The 24927-nt window shown below is 52.9% G+C and overlaps 1 protein-coding gene across 14 annotated transcripts in view; it reads right to left on the bottom strand.

Moving 5' to 3' along the window:
• The window catches only part of WDR20 (WD repeat domain 20), a 66367-nt gene that overhangs the window by 1884 nt on the left and 39556 nt on the right, over positions 1-24927 (bottom strand). For 3 of the 14 annotated variants that reach the window (XM_015102056.4, XM_042235514.2, XM_060401478.1), the window contains exons 2-3: positions 19318-19500; positions 7372-8631 (exon numbers count right to left, since the gene is read on the bottom strand). The exons of 1 other annotated variant lie outside the window; for it this stretch is intronic. In XM_015102056.4, coding sequence (XP_014957542.2) covers positions 7372-8631; positions 19318-19500 — 1443 coding nt within the window. Of the gene's footprint in view, positions 1-7371; positions 8632-16615; positions 16720-18132; positions 18305-19313; positions 19501-24927 lie in introns of those variants that run through there. 10 more of the 14 variants (XM_027957417.3, XM_042235515.2, XM_027957424.3 and 7 more) reach the window with 9 other exon arrangements.

The following is a 24927-nucleotide window of genomic DNA, read 5'->3' as shown; positions in this document are numbered from 1 at the left end:
GAATTCACGAGCCATCCTACCAGCCCCCAGGAAGGAAGCCGGCTTCAGGAGCATTGGCAACTCTTGAGTCTAACATGCCGATCTGGTCTCACCAGAGTTGCCGCTTTAGTCCTGCTAGCGATTTCGTATGAGAATTGATGAGAATACCCCAGCTCTTAGTTTAAGTAAGTAAGTGAAGTCGCTCAGTCGTGTCCAACTCTTTAGGACCCCATGGGCTGTAGCCCACCAGGCTCCTCCATCCATGTAATTTTCTAGGCAAGAGTACTGGAGTGGGTTGCCATTTCCTTCTCCAGGGGATCTTCCTGACCCGAGGATCGAAACCAGGTCTTCCGCATTGCAGGCAGATGCTTTACCGTCTAAGCCACCAGGAAATCCTGTTGAGATTCCCAGAATCCAATCCAATGAGAATTGATCAGAATACCCCAGCTCTTAGTTTGGGTTTGATTATAATACTAAACTGATAGAATTAAACCTTGTTTCATAAGAATATATAGAAATAGTAACATTTCAGCTAAAAAACGATTTACAACCATGGAACACATCTTTGTTTGCGGTGATGCTGAGATTGGAGGCCCCGAGAGCAAGAAGGGAGCATGAGGGTCTCGGAGGCCCAGGTGAGAGCCAGCCCTTGTCCTGAAGCCTCCCCAGGTCCCAGCAGGGCTCTCCTCTGCCCCACGGCTACCTTGGTCTCGCCCCTCAGGCCCTTGAGGGGGTGGTCGGTGGATGGGCCGGTGGCACTGGTCCAGGCTTGGTCAGTCAACTCTCCGAGTCACCCTCCCCGCCCAGACCATGACATGCACACTGGCCCCAGGTCCTGCTGCAGACAGACCAGCAGCCTCCTGAGCCCCAAAGGAAAGGGGCACGGGGGGAGCTCCGGTGCTGGGTCAGCCTCACCTGCGGAGCGGGCCTGCACCCGCCCTGGAAGGCCGACCCCTGGGGCTCTGGTCCGAGGCAGCCTGCCGGGAGCTCCCCTGAACTGCCCTACCGGCTCGAGAGATGGGGTTGAGTCTCCATAAAATGAGGCCCTTTCAGAGATGGTACAAAAGCGATGAGAGCTAGCACCCAGCTGCCTTCCCCCGGGGCCGCTTCGAGCTATGGATACGATTTCCCTAATTCAGCCACAAGAATCCCACCACTCCCGCTGCCCAGACGGTTGCATGAGAACCAAAGAAAAGCTGGACAGAGCGGCTGCACCTGAGGCTCGGGTCCTGCACTCAACAAGCCAGATTTAGGACGCGGGTGCGGGGCGGCGAGGGGCTCTCTCCGCCAGCACCTCCTCTGGGCCATTCCCTGGCATCTCGACCTGCCCTGCCCCAGACCCAGCGCTCACCAAGGCCTGCGACCGTGACTTCAGGGGGTAACTCCCCTTGGGCAGCCCTGACCTGCCCGCTGACAGGTCACACGGATGGTGACACGCTTCCTCCAAAGAGGCCACTCAACCTGGGAAAAGTCACCCAGAGAAAACGACCATGCTGTTTACAGACATCTGGGGAAAGGGGACTATTCTGAGGGAATACCCAGTTACGGGCTCCAGTGGGAGCTGTGCTGGGGAAGGGAGGCCCTCCCACAGCCCGCAGGCTCCCGCCGGTGACCCACTGCGCCTCTGAAACTCCCTCTGGTCTGCGGACCTCCGCGTCTTCCAGGAGCCTCTGAGCTCGAGTGGAGTCATGCGGGCCTCCACCCAAAGGCTGCAGAGGCTGCCGACCAGACGGGGTGGGGCCCCGAGGTTTCCTGTCCCTTTTCAGAAAGAGGCCCGCTGGTCCAGAATCTGGTCCAGAGTCGCCTGTTTCAACAGGCAGCCACACACGGGAGGAAAAAATGGGACTTATTTTTTCAAGGTAAAAACTAGTGGTTTTAAAAAGATCAAAATGTTGCACCTGTGTCTTTGTGAACTTCCACGAACCTACTAGAATTCAGGACCTAAAACCTACTCCAGGGCCGAGGAGACGGCGTCTGGCTTCTGCAGGTCACACCGAGGGCGGAGAACCTGACGTCTCTCCCGCTCCGGCAGCTCCGAGTCAAAGGCGGGCGAGAACCCCACTCTCAGGAGGCCACACTGTCTGGTGGGTTCTGGAGTCCAGGGGGGCCGGCCGCCCACCCCGAGGAGAGGCGGCCAGGAGGGAGCGGCCTGAGGCTTCGCCCGTCCCATGTTCCAGGCCCAGACGTTTCAAGAGACGGCAGGGATCACCAGCTGAGTGGGGATTCCCAGGGCCCGACGAGGGCGAGCCCTGGGCGGGACGTGCAGGTCCAGGCCCGGAATTCTTGTTGAGAAGCTTCCAGAGACGGAGGTCCCAGTGCCCAGGGTGAGGGGCTGGCCCCTCCTCCCTGCCCACTCACGGTGCTCCCTCTGCACCGGGGGCCTCCGGGGTCCCAACGGCGCTGACAGAGCGCCTGCGAACAGTTCGATCCTCGGAGGAGGAAGCCGGCAAGTCCGCCGGGGCAGAGCCGCTGCAGAAGCATGCCTGCCACCACCTGGAGCTCTGGCTGCCGGGGGGGCCCCACAGCGTCCGCACAGACCGGCCACCAGCTCGCAGCAAAGTCAGGCCACGCCCTTCCCCACGGGGCACTCGGCTGAGAGAAAGGTCACAGAGAACAACGAATACCTCCGATGGTCAGAACAAACATTTCATTTAGTAAGCTTCGAATTAGGAAAAACTCAATCCAGTAATAAGAGGTAGAAATTCCTGGGGCTATTTGTTCTCTAAACATGAACAGAGCCCTAAAGTTACAGCATTTAAAAGCTTTTCATTTTTTGGTTCACCGAGTTTTTTTTTTTTTTAAGCTTAGATGTGAATACGATTATTAAAAATTATCTATATTTACAATTCATTCACACGTTTATTTAATGTCATTATACAGAGGACAACCCCAAAGTTCTTCAGAATATCAAGAACGGCGTCTCTAGCTGTCACAGTGACAAGGGACAGCTGAAAACCAGGGCAATGAAACAAAAGCATGATTTTCTTAAAATTACAAAGTAACAATGCTGATATTAGAGCTTCATTAATTATTGCAACAGTTAATTTACCAACATTTCCTGTTAGGAAGGCTCTTTATGAAATTTATTCAAGTTTTCAAGAAATCAGATGAAAATGTAAAAACAAGGAAATACATATTTTTTTCTTTGTTAAAGGTAAAATATTCATACAATGTTATACAGTGTTACCTAACACAGTAACCTTTAATAAGCTTAGGCATACAGAAACCAAAGATGCAGAAACACTTTCTTTTACATGTTTAAGTTGAGAGACGGCGACGTTAACTGACACAAAGTGCCTGTGACAGACGCAGCAGTGAATGAAGGCTCAGCACCAGCGGGGCCGCTGCCCTCTTGGAGGGAACCCGTGAGCTTGGCTCTGGGCTTCAGCGGGAGCAGCTGGTACCAGTGCTTCTGCAGGTGAGCCCGGACCCCCCGCCCCCATCCCTGTCCTCCTCACTGGCCAGCACTGGGGCTGTGGGGCTGAGTCCCCTGACGACCCAAACAGGGGACAGTCCCAAGCAGCCTAGCGTGACAGGTGCGCGCGCTGGGCGAGGAGAGGGCCTGGGCGACAGCACCCTGCTTGAGGGCCCCGAGGTAGACCTCTCCGGTCACTCCTGAGCCCTACACGTGAACGTGGCAGAAGGCAAGCCCCGGAGTGGACACCCCAGCACAGCGGGACCACCTGTGCAGGCCAACCGCCTCACCTCAGGCCCCAGGCACAGGGGCCAGCGGCGGGGCCCCCCACCAATGATCTATCCAGGGCCCAGGGCCGGGCCCCCCCCAAGATCTATCCAGGGGACCCCTGGGCTGGGCCCTCCACACAGGATGGGACCCCACATGCATCCCTTCCTGGGAAATCCAGCCGACCCCTCCCGCCAGTTTCTCCTCGGACACTTGGATCCACTCACGTAGCCTTTGGGTGTTCACAGGACTCCTTCCCCGGAGCCCCCCGCCAGCCCCTTGGTGTCCCCTTACCCTTTGAGCTCTGCACCAAGAAATCAAAGGCCTCCCTCTGACAGGAGGTGACGAGAACCTCATCCACCAGTGCAGACATCGATAAACAGCTTCACCAACTCCAGTGCAAACACGATACTCGACAGCTTCTTTCCCTCAGGAAGTGGAGAAACGGCTGCGGGCCCGAGGGGCCAGGACGCTGCGGATGCGCGCAAGCCCGAGAACTGAGGCGGCTTCGCAGCACCCTGTTCCTCCCTGCTTCTGGGTGTCTGGGACAGCGTAACTGTGGTGACTTGTTCCCATATTTCCACTCCTCAGTGTTCTTCCGTTAAAGTTTATCCTCAACCCCAAGTCAAGGGCTCACAGGAGAACCCTTCCAAAGTGCTAGAAGGTCTGGCACAGAGACGAAATTTAAGATTCTTCACTACAATGCGAGTCAATTTAGGACCCAAAGCTCCTGATTATTTTTAAACAGTCTGCCTACTCCCTCTTACACATTTGTTTTTAAAAGAAGGCAAGGTTTTCCCAAGGCTTTCTTCTCCAGTCCTCCAGGGGAGGAGAAACGCAGAGAAGGGCAGGGGCTGGGGCGGCCTGGGGGTTCAGAAGGCAGAATCACCCAAGCGACCCTAGGTCCTGGGTTTCCTAGAAGGTTGAGAAGAGGGAGCTCGAGCAGGGCAGGCAGAGAAGAGCCCCCGACACTCGGGGGTCTTGGCTTATGGGCCTCCCTGAGCGCTTTATTTCTGTGCTTTTCCGTCAACGCATCTCAATGCGTGATGGAAAATCGTGCCAACTGAGCTGTCTCAGATTCTGTCTAAAGCTGTTTTATTCCAGAGGTGAGGTTAGAAAAGATGTTTTTGCTCAGGATAATGTTTAAGCTGAAAAATGGAACAGTTTCAGTGAGGAAGCTCAAAGTTTGGAGAGAAAAGTTGCAAAGGCCACTCCCTAGAACCCCCTCAGCAGGCCACTACTCCTTATACACCTGCAGTTGGAACCCCTCAAAGTTGAAGCAAACCCTCCTGACCCCAGGCCACTGAAGCTGGGACCCTGAAAACGAACCCGGGGGCAGTGGGGAGGCGCTGCGTGCCCCTGGCCTCTCCTGAAGCGCCAGCAACTTTCGTCCTGGTCTCGGAGAGCCCCCGGCACCGTCCTCCTGACAGCAGCAGGGCTCTGCCCGCTGTCTAGGCGCAGGGCGGGCCTCCGGGGGCCCTGCTCCTTCCAGAGCCAGCCTGGGCCTTCCAGCCCCTCCCCAGCTCCTGACACCCAGCTGGGGCCCCGGACGGGGTACGGACAAGACATCGAGGGCACACTCACCCGCAGACACTGCAAGAGTGAGTCTGTGACCAAGTTCCAAACCCCAAACCGTGCAGGGACGACGTTTCTTAAGTTTGGGGTGGAGGAGATGGGCACAGGCTTCCGGCAGCACGTTTCACAGCTTGTTTATTAAGAAACCGACAACATCCTCCTCTTGCCCCTGCTAACCCGCTCCCATCCACAGGCCCACCCTGGGTGAGCGCCTGGCAGATACTGACAGGCGGGAGGAGCCAGAAAACGCCCCAGAGCAACATGGCCCGCCTGTCCCTTCCCCCACCCTCTCAAGGCCACTTACCTGCATCTGCCACTCTTCACTTGGGCCCAATATCAAGTCCTGAATTCTCAAACTGCATACTCAGTGCCTCAGAAGCCTCTGGCACTGAACTAATACTATATCAGGCACACAGACCTGCACACGGGGTGTGGTCTCCTCTCCCCATCTGACAGCCTCAAAGCTGAAATGCTCCGCAAGGATGGCTGCCTTTGCTACCTGACTTCAGTTAACATTTAGGAACAAAGGGCCATCTCTTAAAGGCAGACAAGACGTTAGCATTCCCATGGACTGTGGTTCTCATGCAGAAGAACACCGCCTCCGCTGTCGCGGGTCACAGACACTGCCTCATGAGGGAGCGCCAGCCAAACAGTGACGGGGCTCCAGCCCTGACCGAGGGCAGCGGGGGCCGGCGGGGACCTGGGGGGGCCCAGAGCTGCTGCTGCGCCAGAGTCTCAAGCCGCAGAGAAACCAAGCCTGCACTTTGCTGCATCGCATTCACTACTCAAACCAGTGTAAACGATCAGGGTCTCTGTATTTAATCACAAAGGTGTACACAACAGAAATACAAACCCAAGTGACCAAAATAAGCTGCTAAGACCATCATCATCTCGACATGGAACATACAGCTCCAAGAGCCACCTCGTCCACAGTGAACCGAAAATCGACTGCGCCCACAGCTCATCCTCGTGCTAAGGAATCAAGTCAAACAGAGCGGCTTCCCCTGGAAGTGGGCGCAGCCAAGTCGGGGGGGTGCTGGGGAAGCCGCTGACACAGATATGGGGCGCCTTCCAAGCACGATCCAGAAGACTGACACGCTACACCTGCCTTTTGCCTCTTGTGGGAACCTGAAACCCAAACAGGGGAGAGGCGGGAAGCTCTCTGAACCCTGGGGCCTGTACAAAACAGAGCTGAGGAGGCTCACGAGGGCCTGCGGTCATATGCCTCACTGAACAAAAAGCTAACCAAAAAACCCAACCAAAACCCCCACAAAAAAACAAAAGAAAGAAAAGAAAAGCTCCTTTCCCTTGCTGGAAAAAACATAAGCAAGTCACATCCACCATGCAAGACCCTGGCTGTGTGGCAAGAGGCACTTCTGGCGCCCTTGGCCTGCAGTCCATGGCAACCGTCCAGGCTCTGAGAAACGTGGGTACTTCATTCAATGCACAGAATCTCAATCAAAGTGCTACAAACTGCTTCTTTGAAAAAAGATGTTTATTAAACAATTTTAATTGTCATAAAATGACTAAAATGGGTTTTAAAAATTAAGGCTCTTCTCTTTCTGTGGATTGCCAGAACAATGTAAAAATAATATCAATCAACCCTGCTGAACACTTTGTTCCTAAAGTTAAATTTCATAGATTCCTAAACAGTTTATGATTAAGATAAAAAATTGGACTATAAATGACAATTAATGGCCGTCTGTATTGAACATACACTCTGATCAGGTGTACAATATTCTAATTGAGTAGTTAAGCAAAAATATTCCAGTTAAAGCAGAAATTTTAATTTTAGCATTTTAAAGTCATTGTTTCCCCACACTGGCATGATTTTCCTAAAATCGAAATAGTCTAATACAGGAAGGCTAACCGTGGGACTCTATACTCGCAGGAGGGTGACTGACTTGGCTGGCAATTAGTTTGATTATATTTTTTAAACGTTCTACGGTGAATTATCAAATGATTCGGAATTATATGGCATGCAGTATCCAAAATTATGGCTCTGATGCATTTAGATTTACATTAAGAATAAGAAGTGTCATTCACATTCGTTGTACACCCCACCCCTCCCGCAAGAAAAAAATCACTACCTATTCAAGTTCTAGATCTGTGCAGCATTAAGGATTAAAACTTACCACTTTACCAGGCCTTCCCCATGTGCAAATAAATCCCTCCTGACAAGCAGTGACTATACAGTCTTCAAGAAAGATTAGCACGGTCAGTCTCTCGTGTGCTATCTTTTTACAGATGAGCGGCTCTAACAAGGGAACGTCTTCCATGCGAGGACACAGGGGCGTCCCCAGAGTTTTGGCCGGGTCCGTTTTGGTTTTAGAGACTAGGTTCAGTTTGTCGCTGCTCTTGCTAGAGATGTGCCCCATGCTATGGTTCCGCTTGTGGTCTTTCTCGTGGTGCCTGTCCTTCCGGTCGTGCAGCGAGAGCGTGGCGAACTTGCTGACCCCGGCGGCGATGGCGCCGTCCGCCACGCTGCCCTTGCTGCCGGCGCTGGAGACGGCGGCGTGCGGGAGGCTGTTGGACCGCGGCAGCGGGGGCGGTGCGGCGCTGCCGGGCGTGGGGACGCTGTTCCCGGCACTGCCCGCAGGGGGGCTGGTGGCGTTCATGACGTTCGTGTGTGTCCGCGCGCGCGAGAGGGGCTGGTGGGGGAAGAGGATGTCTTCCGTGAGGTCCCACAGGCACAGCTGCGTGTCCTGGCCCACGGAGCCGAACCGATACGTGACGCTGACGGGCCGGCTCTCGGTCGAATTCCGCTTGGACAGCCGGGACTGGGTGCTGTTCGCTCGGTCTCTCCCGAAGTGAAGAAGGTCCTGGAAGTCCTCATCACTGCCGCTGAACTCCATAGGGTCGCTCTCCTCCACGCTGGTGGTGTAGGGGTCAAAGGCCACCACGCTGACCCAGGACTTGTGCCCGTGGCCCCGTGCAATCACGCGGCAGTCCCCAAAGGACCAGACGGTCACCAGGTCGTCCTCTCCACCCGCCACGATGTACTTGCCGTCGGGGCTCCAGCACACGCACAGCAAGCCTCCAAAGTAGCTTTTCATGGTGCCGTGCAGCTCCACCGAGTCAAAGTTGAACACCCGCAGGAAGCCGTCCTGGCTCACACACGCCAAGAACTTGCCATCTGGGGAGAAAGCAAACTCGTTGAGGGCCCCCTCGCCCACCGTCCATTTGAGGAGAGGGTTCCTCGTGGATTTGCTCTTGCAAGTGTGCACGGCAAAGCTCTCCCCCTGCTTCAGGAGCTGGTAGTGGGGGGCTGTGGTGCCACAAGTGTGCTCCACATTATACAAGTACATGCTCCCACTCGAGTGGGCTACTAGGAAAAGGCTTTCCGAACCAGGAACCCATTTGACACAGGTTACTCGTGACTTGTCTATTAGTCTCTGTGAAGACAAAGGAGAACAAGTTATCACAATGGAGAAGTTTTCAAGGGCTACTTTTCCAGCAAGAAACCTTGTCTGCTTCTCGGTGAGAAGGACACGTCCGTCCAGGCGTTCCACGCCCCAGCCTAAGGGCAGGGCAGCGAAGGGCATTTGGCCCCTCGTGGAATCGCTTTCTAGGACTGCACTGAGGTGTCGGGACACTGGCTTGCACTGAGGGTGTCAGTCATTCAGCAAACCCGGCTGGGAGCCCAGTCTGTGCCGGCGCGATGCTGTGCCAGGCTCAGGACGCACCAGGTTGTGGGGGGAGCAGCCCTTGGCGCGTCACACATCCGACTCCAGGAGCCCGGGGTCTGGGACTCCAGCACCTGCACAGCATCCATGCTACGCAGGCCCCGGGCAAGCCTCGCAGGCCCCACAGCCGAGCGCTGGGCCACCCCAGGCTCTCCGCTCTGCTGCTTTGCACCCTCACAGCCCCTTGGCCCATCCCCACTGCACCTGCCCCTTCAGACTCCCAGGGGTCGGGGGATGGTCCACATGCAGCCAGCAACACCCAGGACAGGAACACACACCTCCCTGGGCTCTGACCTCAGCCCTGATTCACTGACTGCCTCACTCACCATCCTTGTCTTGAGTGTATTCTTACAGGCCATCCCCCCACCTTCTTTGGAACAAGGTGGTGTTTAAGAACACTAACAGATGATTAACACCTAATCACTGCCACTCTACCCCTTGCTTATTTTTGACCCACTGACCAATTTTAATGGGCACAGATTGGGAGTTTTGCCTTTAAAACCAAAAGCATAAAAGGCAAAAGCAGAAACTCCCCAAAGGATGATCCCCACGTACGTGCCCCTGCTTGCAGACCTTGCATGGGGCTCACCGGCCCCCAAATCACAGCACCAGAAACCACTGGGAGTTCCCAGGACCCCCAAGCTCCCAGCAAGTCCTGCTGCCACCCCCATAACTGGTGCCTTGGGGGCCCTCAGGCTTGGGAGGCGATACACGCTTCCACTTCCCCCGTGCGGTTGGGATTCCCTGACTCGAGCCTCAGGGGGCCACGGGCTACAGGGACGGGAAGCTAGCTCACCAAGACACAGGGCCTCGTGCCCAGTCGGCTTTGCGCCGTGCGTCTGCTACACCCCTGCAGAAAGTCACAGAAAAGGAGGCCCCAGAAGGGAGGTGGCCAACCTGTCCCCAGCTAGGGAGGAGCGGGGAGGCCCGCGCCCATGAGGCGCAGGGCCAGGGGCTGAGGCCAGCGGGCCGGGCGAGGGCTTCGAGCAGCAGGAGGCCTTACTGCCACTGCAGTTTCACAGCCGCACAGTCCCCCTCGCGCCCTTCCTCTCCTGCCTGGGACCCACCGGCCCAGCAGCTGACCTGCACCAAGGCCAACAACCTGCCAGCCCAGGCTGCTCTACCAGGATTTCCACAGGAGGTCGGGGGCACCTCACAAGCCCCCAGGCCTTGCTGCCTCTCTGAATGTGACCTGCCTGGGGACCGAGGGTCCCGGGGCCGTGTGGCTCACCTCCCGGCCAGGGCCTCTCGAGGCAGCTGCAGAAGCGACCTTTCCCCCGCCCAGCTGTGCGTGGCCTCAACTCCTGCACCTCGTATCTCACCGCAACCAAACCTCATCTCAATCTTTCCAACATCTCTCCATTTAAAGATGAACACAAAAATATCTAGCACTATGGTTAGGAGAAAGTTTTATTTATGGCTTAAAAAGACACAGCAAAAATGACTCCATTAGAACTCAAAATTGTAATACTATCAAATAAAAATGGCACTTCTCTGCAACTGTTAAGTATGGAGATAAAGAATCACGGCACCATTATTAAAATACATGTTACTGGGTTGCCAAAACACATGTCAAGAGTATTCCATGCTTAAAAGTGCACTGAGCCTGCTGTAAGCACACACGCGGATACAACTTAGGGACTAAAACCACAGCCCACCTCCGCACCCTGCTGGGGCACCAGACACGCCACACCTCCCCACCTGCACACCACCCAGATCAACGGCCCACAGCTCCAACTCCAACATGGAGAGGGCTTCTCCAGTGCTCTGCACTGTCAGCCTGCCACCAGCCTGTGCCAAGCGCAGGGAAAAGTGCCTCTTCGTCTCGGGGCGCATGGGTCTGGGCACGTGGTGGGCACATCAGGACGGCAGTGCCGACCTCCGACCCGAGGATCTGCTGTGTGGCCAGGCCCTGAGCACGAGGCTTTGCATACACAGACCCCGCGACATAAGCTTTTGTTTTTTAAATAGGTGACACAGTCATAATTCACATATAAAAGCGTCCAGTCGAAAGCCTCACTCACACCCCTCTCCCCACCCCAGAATCACTGTCACTGGCTTCCTGTCTGTCTCCCAGGGTCTTCCTGTGGGGACAAGGCCAGTACAGGCACATGTGGGCCCAGCTTCCTCTTCTGCACTGTCTGCACCTCTGCTTTCTCACCCAGTCACGCATCACGCGCATCGGTCGGTACTCGTCCAAACAGCCTCTTTGCGCCTTCCTACAGTGCAGAGGGCTCAACAAGGATGTGCTGAGCTGCCTCTGAAAAGCCCCTGCCGACGGACACCGACATGGCAAAGACTAACCGGCGCGTGCTGCAGCTCTCACCGGCAGACACAGCTGCAGGGCGAGGCCCTAGTGGGACAGCTGGTCAGCAGGCACACCACCGCTAACTGTTCGCAGGGGTCGCCGTTACCACCCACGGAGGACGCAGCAACGCCTGCTCCCACCGGCAGGGGGCGGGTGTCCCTGCCGCCCGCCCGGGGGACAGGCTCTGCGGGGCTCCCTGCAGGCCCTCCCGCTCACCACCCACGCCCATCCGCTCACTCCTGCACTGAGAGCAGACGACAAGCCGTCCCTTCCTGCGGGGAACTTGCGTTCACGAGGGATGAAAAGGAGGGAAATGGACAGGGTCTGCTGTGTGCAAACACTGAGCAGGCACAGGGACGGGGGCGGGGGGGGGGGGGCGGGGAGGAGGGACTCAGCCTCACAGCCGAGAAGGAAAGGGAGCTGACAGCGGCTGGAGGCAGTGGCAGGGCGCCCACACAGGAGGGCAGCGAGGGCGCAGACGGGGAGCGAACCACCCGCTGTCATCCTGGCGACACGCCAGGTGACTCCCGGCACAGGCCTCTCAGCCCCAGGTGAGGTGCCGGACACATGTCCCGGGCTGGCTAGGAGTCACTGAACTAAGCTGCTCTGGGCTATTATTTCATACTATTCTTGGTTTGGGTTTGACAAAGAGAGAACAGAAATCAAGAAACAAATACCTAGAATATCCTGTTCAATAACTGTAACAAATGCAGCCCAGTCTCGGGACCATAAGGGTATACTTTTGTTCTAGAAAATGTCTAGTAAACAGGGTAAGGCATCTTAGTTCTCGAAGTTAAGGAACGGGATTTCCCTTCTGTGCTTCAATTCTCCAGTTTCAGTGAGGCCTTGAGCTGGACGAGCACATGTTTATGTTGGAAAAACACTCTTGGCAAAACCCAAGGTCCCCTGTGAGGAGCTCCTAGGCAGAGGAGGGGCGAGGCAGCCAGGGAAAGGCAGGCACCCAGGCTGGGGGCAGGCAGCTTGGGGACGTGCTTGGCATCCCCTCCATTGGAGCACCTGAGCAAGGGCTGGAAATCAGATGTGGAATCGTGAGCTAGGACTCAAGGACACGGAGTCCCAGGCTAAGGGCTCTGGGCTGTGACCTTGAAGCCCAGTGCTAACCAACCCCACAGCCCCGAGCCCTGGAGAGTGCCTGGCCCAGAGTGAGACACGCTGCAAGGGCACAGCTCACCCTGAACCCTCAAGACCTGGAAAACTGTGCAGACCACCTCATTCATGATTTTACACTGATTACGTGCTAAAATAATACTTGGGTGTATTAGATAAAATATCAACCTCACCTATTTTTAAAATGGTTTACTGTGGCTAATAGAAAATTTTACACTGAATTTGTGGCTCATACCCAAGATTCCTGGAAAGGGAAGTCACAGAACCAAGCGGAATCTCCCGTCGGGAGGCACAGAACGGTGCAGGTGGAGAGAGACTGCTTCGGAGCCTGTGACAACTGTCCCCCGACAAGAAGCTCTTAAACTCGACCAGAGGTGGGGGCAGGATGGACGGTTTCCCAGGGGGTGAGGCTGGGCGGAGTGGGGGAGGCGTGTGAGCAGACTCCGAGGAGCTGAGGGGCAGCGCCCGGGAAGGGTGTGGCAGGAAGAAGCGGGCGGCGGCCGTGCTGGGGAGATGCCCACGTGTGCCCACTGGGTAAGGCGCTGAGGAAAGCGACCAGGGAGGACAGGGAGATCGGCTGTGGACAGCGACCGCCAGACACGGACACTTAGGCAGCCAAGGCAGAAGGCGCCCAAGAGGAGCGGGGTGTGAACTCGGGGGACAAGCTCCTTACGGCGAGCGGGACCAAACCTAGGCAAGCAGGGAAAACAAGCCGGAAATCCCAAGAGGAAAGGAAGGAACTGCCACTGAGTGAGCGTGGGGCCAGGCCAGGGGCCCTGCTCCCCACCCCCCACGTTCCCCTCTTGGCACAGGGTCGGTGGGGGGGCCAGGAGAAGCAAGCCCCCAGGGCTGCAGAGGAGAGGCTGAGGGGGGCCACCCCAGCGGGAAGGACAGACACAGCAGGTCTCGGTGAGAAAGGCTCTCAGGTCGCCTAGCATCGCCGCCGGGCTCTCCACTAAACAGGAAAACACCAAAATGCTCCGAGGCCTACTGCCAGGATCACTCCCATAAAATCCCATAATGTCCATAATCTGGGCATTAGTATGCCAGGTCTGCACGCCAAGACACCTGCCCAGGAAGTGGGCTCCCTCACCCACTCTCCCCCTGGCAATCACCATTCTGGATGCAGACGAAACCATCTCATTTCTAAAATTAATCCAGTGAAGAAACGCAACAAGCATCAAAGCTACCGTCAATGTCATTCACAAGCAAGACGCTCTAACTATATGAGACTAGTATAAAGCAAACAAGGGAAACAAACCCGAAACCATATTAAAGCCGCCACTGCTAACATGAAGCTTTCTCAAGCACACACACTTTACGTTTCACTGCTATCAACACGATAAGCAGGAAAAAAATTACTGGGGAGGGAGGGGTATGCATTTTACAATGCAGATATTAATTTATAACAAAAACACTAAAAACAAACAATTCAAAAGCCACAGCAGCTACTGGAAAAGCCACAATGTAGCCACAAGCAAAAACAGTGACCAAGAGCTTCCATTCTATAAAGGCACTTACAGACTGCTCCCTCAGGAAGTACTACTATCAGGAGAGAGAATTTCAAAGCCTGGGAAAGAGGATCAAATGTCACTTTTCTCAATGTCAAAACTTTAAGGAGATTATTACATGCCCATTTCCTTCCTTTGATTAAAGAAAGCAACAGAAACAAAACTAACCAAGTGCCCAGAGCCACTCTTCGCAGGGTAACTAGACAGAATGTTGGAAACTGGGCCCCTCTCCTCCCTGCCCCGGGGGCCTGGGCTGAGGAGAAGGCCCAGCGTGGGCAGCGGCCGGCCGGGTGCCCACCAAGGAGACCGCAGCCTGTGCCCTGCAGCCCTGGCCACGACCTGCAAGAGAGGAGACAGGCGACAGGGACGCTCATCACACGCCAGGGATGCCAGCAGCTGAGATGACCAGGTCTTTCGAGATTTTCCATCTAACCCAGCGATCAGACACACTTGAAAACACTCTCAAGTTACTATTCTGTGGACACAGTCCCGATATAACCAGGACTTTTACAAAGACGAACAGCCCTGAGTTCATCACCACACAGGAACTGCCACTTTACGTCTCTCCTTCCCCAGTACACTGTAATCACTAGTGAAGAACAAGTGGATCCACACCCCCCTGGGGCGCTTCACACCAGGCTGAACGCTGACCCGGGCGACCCCCTCCCACCAGTAGCTCTTACTAGGAAGGAGGTGGCACAGTCTGGGAGCTCATCAGAAGTGCCAAGACACTCGACAGAGCCCATTAGACACTCCAAATCCCGTCAGAGACAGGGTGACACTACGAGGAGAGCCGCAAAGTCCGCCTGAAGGCTGCAGAAAGCAGTCTCGGGCTAGCACTCCTGAGAGGAGGCCAGAGGGCAGCGTCCTGCCTTCCTCCCGAGCTGGGCTCCACTGGCATAGCAGCTGGGGCGGCCCGGAGGGCAGGGCTCACCTCCGATGCTCGGAGAGAGCCCGGGTGGACTGAGGGCCAGACTGGGAGGTGAAGGCTGCCAGCATCTCTAATGGAAGGTGTGAGTCTAACAAGTTCACCTCTTAGAAAACAAAAGACTACAAACGTGATAAAGAGACCAGTGAGCACTGGGATTCACAGGTCATGTTTCCCTATCTTTTTTGTACTTCTCTCTGTCCCAATTTTTTGTATAAACAAGTATTTAAAACTTTTTATTCAATAGGCGGAAAAATCACCTTTTAAGATAAACTCTATTCCCAGACAAAAAATTTCATCCATCTTTGGTCTAATGTGGATTTCTAGAACTTCATTTCCACTCACCCACCCACCTATCCTATCCGTCCCCCCAAATATCTGCGCTACTCTCGTGCAGCAGACACCCTCAGAAAGGAGGCCAAGGTCAGAGTCGCCAGTACTGCAGCGAGTGCACACCTGTGAGCCTGTGTATCACGGGAGGCGGAGCAGCCCTCAGACGAGTAAGACAGACAGACGCCGCAGTCCGGATAAACAGGCCCCATCACCTGTCTGGCGAGTGTTCATTCTGTGTTGCCCTGCTCTTACCCTCTTGTTCTGGAAAATTATCGTGCTTCTCCTTCAAAACTGCTGCTACCTTACCTCCCAAGCAGCTTTTCCTGCAAGCCCCGGTGAAAGAAACCTCCGGTTTCCCCCAGTGCGCAACCTTCCCGAGCTCTCCCCAGGGCTGGCGCTCCAGGCCCTCTGCTGGCCTCCCATCCTCCCCACCCCTCCAGCTGGGGAGCGCATCTATCCACCTTCCGGCTGAGGAGAGACGATGGAACAAACCCACACCCTGCGGGCAGGAAGGGGCAGGGCTGCCGTCTGTGCTCTGGGCACTCAGGTTCAAGAGGCTAAGTTCTTAGTCACTCACTCTGCGTCTGTAAAGTTCGTGGTAATAAACTATTGTAAATGCCCCTTTGCAGGCAATGAACAGATAGCTGGAGCCTTGGGAGTATAAACAGGGCTTAGTCCTAGACACGTCCAGGACGCAGCAGACCTCTCTGCTCCTACTGTGCTTTCTCCACAGACCTGCCATCTCCTCTCAGGGACGCGATTACTATCTACATGCTGACCACTCCCAGAATTCACCTCTAGTCTGAACCTCCAGATCCACAGACCCAACTACCCCGGCCTCGCAAGCTTGACAAGCGGGAAAAGGAACTCTGACCTTTCGCTCTGCTCCAGCACCTGCTCCTTCCCCTCTCACCCAGTGCGCCTAGTGAGCCAGAAACCCAGCATCTGCTCATCTATCTCTCCAACTCCGTCTCCAAGATGGAGCCAGAGTAATTTTCAAAAACACCACGCAGACCACCTCTGGCTCCCCTGTGCGAGATTCCCTGCACGGAGGCCAGGCAGCAACCGTGGCCAGGCCCTCACCCGACACCCCTCTCCCAGGGCTCCTGGCCCCGGGTGCATTCCCACAGGGGCTGCCCCTGCTCTCCCTCCTGCAGGGACACTCCAGCTCCAGCTTCGTACCTGGGGGGGCCTTCTCACGCGAGGCGAGGCTCAAAGCATACCACCTCCTCCGAGACATGCCCCACGTCCCTGTCCATCAGGCGCTGTGTCTGTCTCTCTCCCTCAGGCCCACTGTCTCCTCTGACATCACAAGTCACCACCACGTGCCGTGTGAGTGTGTGTATGTGAGTGTGTGTGGCATTGTTCACACTTCTCCCCCCTCTGGAGGGGAAACACAGGGCAGGTGTTCTCTGCACACGGTCAGCCACCAAGGTCTGCAGAATGAATGAGGAAATGGTCCCAACCCCAGGTCAAGTCCTCAGCTCTCTCCTGGACAGTCACTAGAGCCTCCTCACTCATCTTGCTATCTTCATTCCAATCCGCCTTCCCCAAGTGCTGACAAGAGTTCGAAAAAAACACACTTGATCCTATCACTTCCTTCATAAAGTAAAACCCCAAAGGTTGCCCCACAGCCTCCAGTGTCAGATCCAAATTTCTCAGCATGTCACGAAAGGCTTTTGCAATCTGGTTCCAGTTCACCTGTCCAGCTTCACCTCCAGCCACTCCAAGGCCCACGCACTGAGGTCTGGACTCCTTTGTTGGCCTCATGTTCCTCCACATGCTAAGGTGTTTTCTCCAGCTTCGAAGGCCCTTCTCATCCTCCTCCAACTCCTCTGCATCTTTCAAACCCAGGTCAAATGTCACCTTCTGCAAGCTTTCTCAAACTTCCCTCGCTGAATTTTTGTTTTTATTTTATGGTATCTGGTACATCCTGAAGAGTGCAATTAATACTCACCTCTCTTGCTACTTTGTTCGTAACACACACTCCACATCCTCCCTGTCCATCTCACAGAAGAGTGAGCTCCAGAGGTGACAAGGCCCATATGGCAACCAGCTATGATGGGGCTTCCTATCTATGGCCAGTAAGGATGTGTGGAATTAATTTCTGGATCTAAGCATATCATCAAATTGCTGCCGGGTCTGGACGACTCACTTGCCCTCTCTCTAATTCCTTGTCTGCACAGTGGAGACAACAGCCCGCCCTCTCGTGCAGAGAAAGCAGGTAAAATACTCGGAAACCTCCAAGTCTCACATGAATGCAAAGCACGGCCCAACAACTGCTTCGACCACCATCCCTGGCACCCTCTGAGAAACAAACCTCCAATGACCCTGTCTCTAAGACATCCTGACCAAAATCTGATGAGAATGCTATCCGTACGACAAAGAACACCCTCACTGTGAAGGGCAATCAATTTCAGCCTCGAGCTGTAAATGCCAAGTTGGCATTAAACCACACACAATCCTCTCTCCCTTTGAACAGCCACTTTCCAAATAAAATGTACAAGAGTAGGAGGTAACTCCGCTTCACTCCCTGAGGGTGGGGAGCTGCAGCCTGTGGCTCCTGGCTATCCTGAGTGAGGAATGGGGCGAGCTGAGGCGATCGAGTGCTCTCGGGGCCCTGGGGCCTCTGCTGCACGCCACCCCCCTCCAGCGACGGCACACAAATCCTTCTTGTTCTCCAAGAGGCATGCTGTGCCATCCACAGCCGGGCGGCCTCCCGACCTTGTTTACCAACCACCCTTTACATGGCTCCAGTCCCTCCCCGCCGAAAGCACGTCCCCACCTAAATAAAGACCCTGCAGGATGCCAAGTTCGCGTTTCTACTGAGAGTGCAGGCAAGGGTAGTTTTGTACCCCCACTCTCCCCACCACCAACCTCCCCCCGAATCATCCAGCCACTTAGAAATCACTCCCTCAGATGCTGTTAATAAAATGTTTAGGGAAACAGAATAATTTTCTGCTTAAGATTTTTTTTTTTAAACAGAAAATGGGATTAAATACTTTTCCTCTCTAGTTTGTCAATCCAGATGGCAAGTTTTGTTCCAGTCAACCCAGATGAAACTAGAAGAGGAGATAGCATGGTTCAAAAGATTTCACCAAATCCATTGGCAAAGTCCAACAGGAGCACTGTGGATGGATACTGGATATACATGGACAGCATATACCATAGGGACTGCAAAAGAATCAGAATTTTAACTGCAATTTGTCAAGTGGAGTATTCTTTCCCAAACAAAATTATTTTCTTAAAAGCCAGAATCTGTAACTTACTTCTGTTTCAAGTTAATAACTTTTAGACCATGCAACAATGCAAAACCTCCTGCCCTTCCCGACAGGGGCTCAGGTGACCTGACCTCATCACCCCAGGGCTGAGGTTACAAGGAGACTGCAGCCAGGGCCTCTAACTCAGCAAGCCGACCTCGTCCGCTCCATTTACTAGGAAAGTCACACTGAAACAGCAGAGGAAGTGCATCAAATATGTAACGGCAAGACTTCAGACTAAAAAGCCACTCCAAAAGCTTTTAAAGATGTAATCCGTCCGGCAACTTCCATCTGCCCAGATTTAAAGGTTCTGACATGTTTCTGAACAAACAGCTCAGATCTCTTGGGCTCCATCAAGAATGAGACTGGAGACACCAGGAATCCCAGGACACAGCACAACACAGGCAGGAGCTTGTGCCATGCCAGCCAGTTTCAAGGGCCAGGACTTCTAACCACATCAGAGGTGATTTTAGAGCAAACGCTTTCAAGAGCAAGAGAGCAAATTCTTAGATGTATGCCTGTCAAACACACACATTAACACTTTATCTACCGTTTGCGAAAACTAAGGAAATATTAGCAAGTTCTTTGATCTGCTTGAAATTTTCTGGCGATGTGAACACAGTTTAGAATTCTTTATCTTCTTATTTAAATTATAAAGATCAAGCCTTATCTCCATTATAAAAACAATTTTTCTTAAAACACCTGCTATAGACACAAAAATGCACAAAATAACAGTTAGCCCAATAAAGAACAGGTAAAAGTCACCAAGTTAACGCACCACATTTAAACTTGGGTCATACTAGGTAGGACAGCTGAGGATGGAAAATGGGCTTCACTCAAAGAGTAAAATTATAAGGCCCATACCCTCGGTAAGAACGTATACATTCTTATAGGGGTTCTTAACAGCTAAGACAGGGTGCTACTTACTTCCTCATTAAATAGTTTGCTAGTTTCTTTTTTGATTGGGTCTATAAGCTGGACTTGGCCTGCGGAAAAGCCCACTAGGAGAGAGACACTTTCTGCTGTGGCTGTTAGGTGGTTGAAGTCATGACAAGTAGGCTGTGTTCCTTTGTATATCCTTTTATCTATTGGTTTACTCAAGTCAGCAGCCTGGAGGAGAAAGAGAAAAATACACACGGTAAACAGCACATTGAGATGAGAACGCTAAGTTACACTATTTTATACTCCATTATGATGCTCAATCTTAAAAATTAAAATATTAAAATTTTAATTTTTATAAATTTTTTTGCAGTTTTCAGCATTTTATAAAAGCACTCTCACACACCTCTGCCAATCTGATATTGTTAGACTGTCCGTAATATGTTTACAGCTGTTACTCTTGCAACTTATTCTTCTTCACATGTATTTAATGAAGACTCCTGGACTTCAGGAGGTAAAAATCCTTGAGATACTGAATTCAGTGTTTGTAAAACGTATTTCAAGCATTTTCTAACCACATAAAAGCTCGGCTTTCAAATACAGCTCCAGCACCTACAAGCTCATTGGTGAGTTTACCTGCAGCCCAGTTGTTCTCAAAGTGTGGTCCCCAGACCAGCGGAGGCAGCAGCAGAGTCACCTGGAAACTCAGAGACGCACCTTCTCCCGCCCCACCCCACCCCAGACGAACTGAACCACCAGGCTGGGCAGGTGGGCCCAGCAAGCCATAGGTGCAACAGTGCTCCAGGTGATCCTGACGCCTGCTCAGGCTGCGAGCCAGGACTGCGGCCAGTTACACAGAGGCAGCGGCTCCTGCACTGGGTCACAGTCTCTCGTGCGTTAGCTTTCAAGTGACTTTCACTCATCGAACCCACACTCCAAGTCTGGTACAGGCATCATCTTAATCCTTATCATAACGCTTCAGAAGAGACCAGGTTCCCCCCATTTTACAGACGAGAAAACAAGTTCAGGGAAGGAAGTAACCCAGCCGAGGTCCCGGTACCTACCGAAGAAGCAGAAGGGCGGGATATGGAGCCCAAGCCTGTTTCACCATAAAGGGGGCGGGGAGAAAACACAGAGGGCACTCCAAAGTCTGACTTCTGGTGTGGGCTACATGTGAGTTTCAAAGTGCCTCCCCTCTTTAAAAGCAGGACCATTTTCTTCATGAGAAACCTTCTGTGCAATCTAGTACGCTGTTGAAATGAAGGTGAGCCGCCCCTTCCCCTGCTATCGGAGAATCACTGGTGGAGACAACCGAACGTCTCCTTGAAACACCCACTTCGGCCCTGGGTGCAGTTCTGGGGCTCACTGCTCTGGTTCCTATGGACCACCCCGAGTGTGGGGTCTGAAGATCTCGTTCTTCCGAAGAGGCCTGGGACAGTGACTGAGTATTCTAGGTCGGTCAGATTACAGTGAGTGAAAAAGAGGACCTCACGATGAGGCTCAGAACCTGAGCACTGGGCTGTCTGGAGCTGAGTGACCCTGGGAGCCCAGGGCAAAGGAGTGAAGGCGTGCATGGAGGGCCCTCCCTGCCTCACCGCAGCTGCAGTGGGGAGAGCACCTCTCTTCCCAACCGCAGGGCGCTGTCCAGAGGGTGAGCTAAGCAGACTGTGGTCACAGAAGGAAGCCCCGACTCTGGAGCAAGCAGAAGCGGGAGAATGCGCGGGGCCTGAGCGTCCTGTGATGTGCGAGGTGGCTGCATGGCAGAGGTGAGGGGGTCCGGACAGGAGCCCCTTCACCGCAGACAGGCGAGGCCAGCTGGGGGTAAGCAGCTCCTGGGCTCAGCCCGAAGGAGGGAAAGAGAAGTCGAGGCTAAGGGAATAACTCAGCAAATGACCTCAGGGCAAGGAAACAGCAGCAAAAGTAAAGACAGCTCAAAATATAAGATACACTGATGGCGAGAGTCAAAAATCAAATCTGAAGTTAGAAGCGCTAAATTATTACGTCATCTCTATATTAGCATATGCAACCACTGAGACTTTTCAGTTTGTTTAAGAAACTACTACCCCATGAAAGAATATACATAAAATTATGCACCAAAACATAAAAAACAATTCAGAAACAAGCCAAATGGTAACAGAGAAAACAAACTAATTCAAATTAAATGAGCAAAAGAAATAGTGATTCTCAGAAGAACAGAGGAAGTTTAAAGCACCACTGTTTCCAAATATTGCTACTAGTTTTAAACTCATGGATCCCTCACAATGTCAGCCTCAGTTCTTGGAATAGCTCTTTCGCCTTCCTGCCCCTAACAGGGGACCTTACTGAAAGATGCTGTCATCAGAGCACACACACAGGTCTACAGTATTTCAAACGACAGCTGATGGGCAATTTTTACTCTCCGATGATGTAAATATTCCAAAAGCATCCTGTTTACTAATTTGCTTAACAAAGTTGCTTCCTAGATTGTTGCTCTCAAAGTGTACCAGCCCGTGAGTAGTCTGGCTAGTCTGCAGTCAAAACTGAGTAGAGACTGAGAGTAAGCATTTAGAAGGGCAATGTGACAGTGATTTTATACCCACTGAATCTAATAACAAAAAATCCAAACTTGCTTCCTAAATGTCTTTTTCAGTTTCTTTTCCTAGGAATCCTTATTTTATTTTACAAAAGTATCAGTCCAGGGCTTTCCTGGTAGTCTAGTGGTTAAGAATCTGCCTGCTGATACTGGGAACACAAGTTCAACCTCTGATTCGGGAAGATCCCACACGCCACGGAGCAAAGAAGCCTGCGCACAACTCCCGAGCCTGCGCTCTAGTCCTGAGCCCACCTGCGGCAGCTACTGGACCCTGCGCCCCTGGAGCCCCTGCTCCCCAACAATCAGCCTCTGTGACGAGAAGCCTGCGCAGCGCGATGGAAAACAAAGAGAAGCCCCTACTCGCTGTAATTTTTAAAACTGGTCTTTCAACACTGGTGGGGGCAGCACTGTCCCAGAAGGCACAAACACAGACCGAGGCCCGAGGAACACAAGCAAGCACCTCTCTTCCCTAAAGTCACTCCCTCTCAAGCCCCAAAGGCAACGACGGCACCAGAGCAGCAACTAGCCAAGCAACATGTCACTCACACCAGCAAGACTCCTGTGAGCCCCGAAGTGACAACAAGGTGCCCAACTACAGGACATTATCCTTCCAAGAAACCTGGGGACTCCAGCCGTGGTGCCTGAGCTTTCTGAAGCCTGAACCCAGGTGAGGGGAACGTTGGGACCACCAGTTCCTGCCTTTATTTCCAGCTGCACCATCACCTCCAACTCACCTCTTTCTCTTCCCTCTGACAGCCAGTCACCGAGTTCTGTCTCTTTTTCCACTGCTGGGTTACTATCTTCTTTCCTCTTCTTCCCCCTCCTTTTTTCTGGCGAGTGGGGTCAGAACCCACCCACCTTTCAGTAACGGTGCCAATGACCTGAGCTGGCCACCGCTTCCCATGGGGTCATCAGCCCGACAGATGGTTTCCCAGGTCAAGACAGTTTAACAGAAGGATAAAGAGCCTACACTTTGGAACCAGGCAGGCCTGGGTTCAATCCTTGCCTTCCCAAGAGGTGGCCGGGTGGCTCTGGGGAGGTGCCGTCACTTCTCTCACAGCTGCAGAGAAGGAAGCTCCCCGCAGGGCCAAGGAGAGGCCCATGGATAACGGAGATAAAGCAGCCAGCACACATGAGCACCCAAATGGTCGCTACCATTCTTGGTTTATCCCGGTGACGGTCTACCTGGGGGCAGTGCGCCAAGGGCTTCCTATTTCCCGTCACATCATAACATGACGACTACCCAGCAGTCTTGCCCGTCCACCCTCCCTAACAGCCACAGCAACTTCGGTCCACTGAACACTTCTGTGCACCAGGAGCTTGACTCTTAGCATCGAATTTTGTCTCACAGTCGCCCCCCAGAGTCTGCGCTTATACCAACCGCATTTTACTGCTGAGGAACCTGGGAAGGAAGGGAGGGGTTGAGGGCCGTGTCCCACCACTCAGCTCATCCTGCCGTCCACCCACGTGGAGTCTGGGGAGGGCAGATGTCCCCTCTTTCCTGGCTTGAGTTGCCCTCTTGGTAGGGATAGTCTCGTTTACCCCTGTTCGCAGGAATCTTATCCATCTGTAGAAGTCCCACCGCCTCCAGCAAGCATTTTCCCAACTACCACTTCCCAAGTTGGCTCCTTTATCTCAACTCTCAAGTACTTTAGTTCGTTACACAAACTTTAGTATTTAATCACTTATATGGTCACAGTGTTCAGTTCAGTCGCTCAGTCATGTCCGACTCTTTGTAACCCCATGAATCGCAGCACACCAGGCCTCCCTGTCCATCGAGTCGGTGATGCCATCCAGCCATCTCATCCTCTGTCGTCCCCTTCTCCTCCTGCTCCCAATGCCTCCCAGCATCAGAGTCTTTTCCAATGAGTCAGCTCTTCTCATGAGGTGGCCAAAGTATTGGAGCTTCAGCATCAATCCTTCCAATGAACACCCAGGACTGATCTCCTTTAGGATGGACTGATTGGCTCTCCTTACAGTCCAAGGGACTCTCAAGAGTCTTCTCCAACACCACAGTTTAAACGCATCAATTCTTCAGTGCTCAGCCTTCTTCACAGTCCAACTCTCACATCCAAACATGACCACAGGAAAAAACCATAGCCTTGACTAGACGGACCTTAGTCGGCAAAGTAATGTCTCTGCTTTTGAATATGCTATCTAGGTTGGTCATAACTTTCCTTCCAAGGATTACAATTACGAATTCTAATAAAAACTCCCTTAAAAAGCAGAACTACTTTATTAAACAGTTGCCACTGTATCATTCCACAAAATCACTTCTGCTCTTCAGCTTTCTGGTGAATCCTTCACAGACAGGGCACAGATGCTTTTTTTTTTTAGTGCTTCTGCATCCTAATTATTATCCATTATCTAAATTTTTAAATGTCAATTTATAGCAGAGCCAATTTATTTAAAAGTCTTACCCATTTTAAGAACTGGCAAGAATTCTAAGAACTGATAGGAATATTTGGTTATTCAGCTCCAATAGAGTATAGTATCTGTCACAAAAGGTGAATGGAACCATGATTTTTCAAGAGTAAGAGTAAATGTCATCATTATGCCATTAGTTTCTGCGTAAGGAGCTACTGACTACATTTATCAGTGTCTCATTCTCAACAGAAGACATTTACATGATGCTTTAAACAATTCCTACTACAGAAACAGAGCTGGTTAACCGAAATCCTCGGTCAGGAAGTACAAACTTTAAAACGTTTTGTTTCTTTTTTCCTTGGACTTTTGATCCTTTAAAAATCCCTGGAATTCTTTTCATGATGAATACTGTCAAAATATGAAGTCAGCTGGGTCAGTTCAGCAAGGCACTAACAACCATTTATCTTTCCAGAACCACAGAGGTCTGCAAAAGAAACAGTTTCAACTCACACCTTCCCTCCCTGGTCCACAGGAAGGCTGCGGGGCCAAGAGGAATGCGGAGGAGGAAGAGAACCAGCAAGGCAAGGCCTCCCACGGGTGGGCGGGCGGACAAGCCATTCCAGGAGCTCAGGGAAGGCGTGTGCCCGGCCACGCCCTCCTCACGGGAGCCTGCTACTTCGTACTCCTCAGTGCCCAGAAGCACTTGATGTGGTGTGGAA

This window comes from Ovis aries, chromosome 18, assembly GCF_016772045.2.
Source record: "Ovis aries strain OAR_USU_Benz2616 breed Rambouillet chromosome 18, ARS-UI_Ramb_v3.0, whole genome shotgun sequence".
Classification (NCBI taxonomy): Eukaryota; Metazoa; Chordata; class Mammalia; order Artiodactyla; family Bovidae; genus Ovis; species Ovis aries.
Note: the sequence above shows the minus strand (reverse complement) of the source record. Positions and strands in the feature narration are given on the sequence as shown.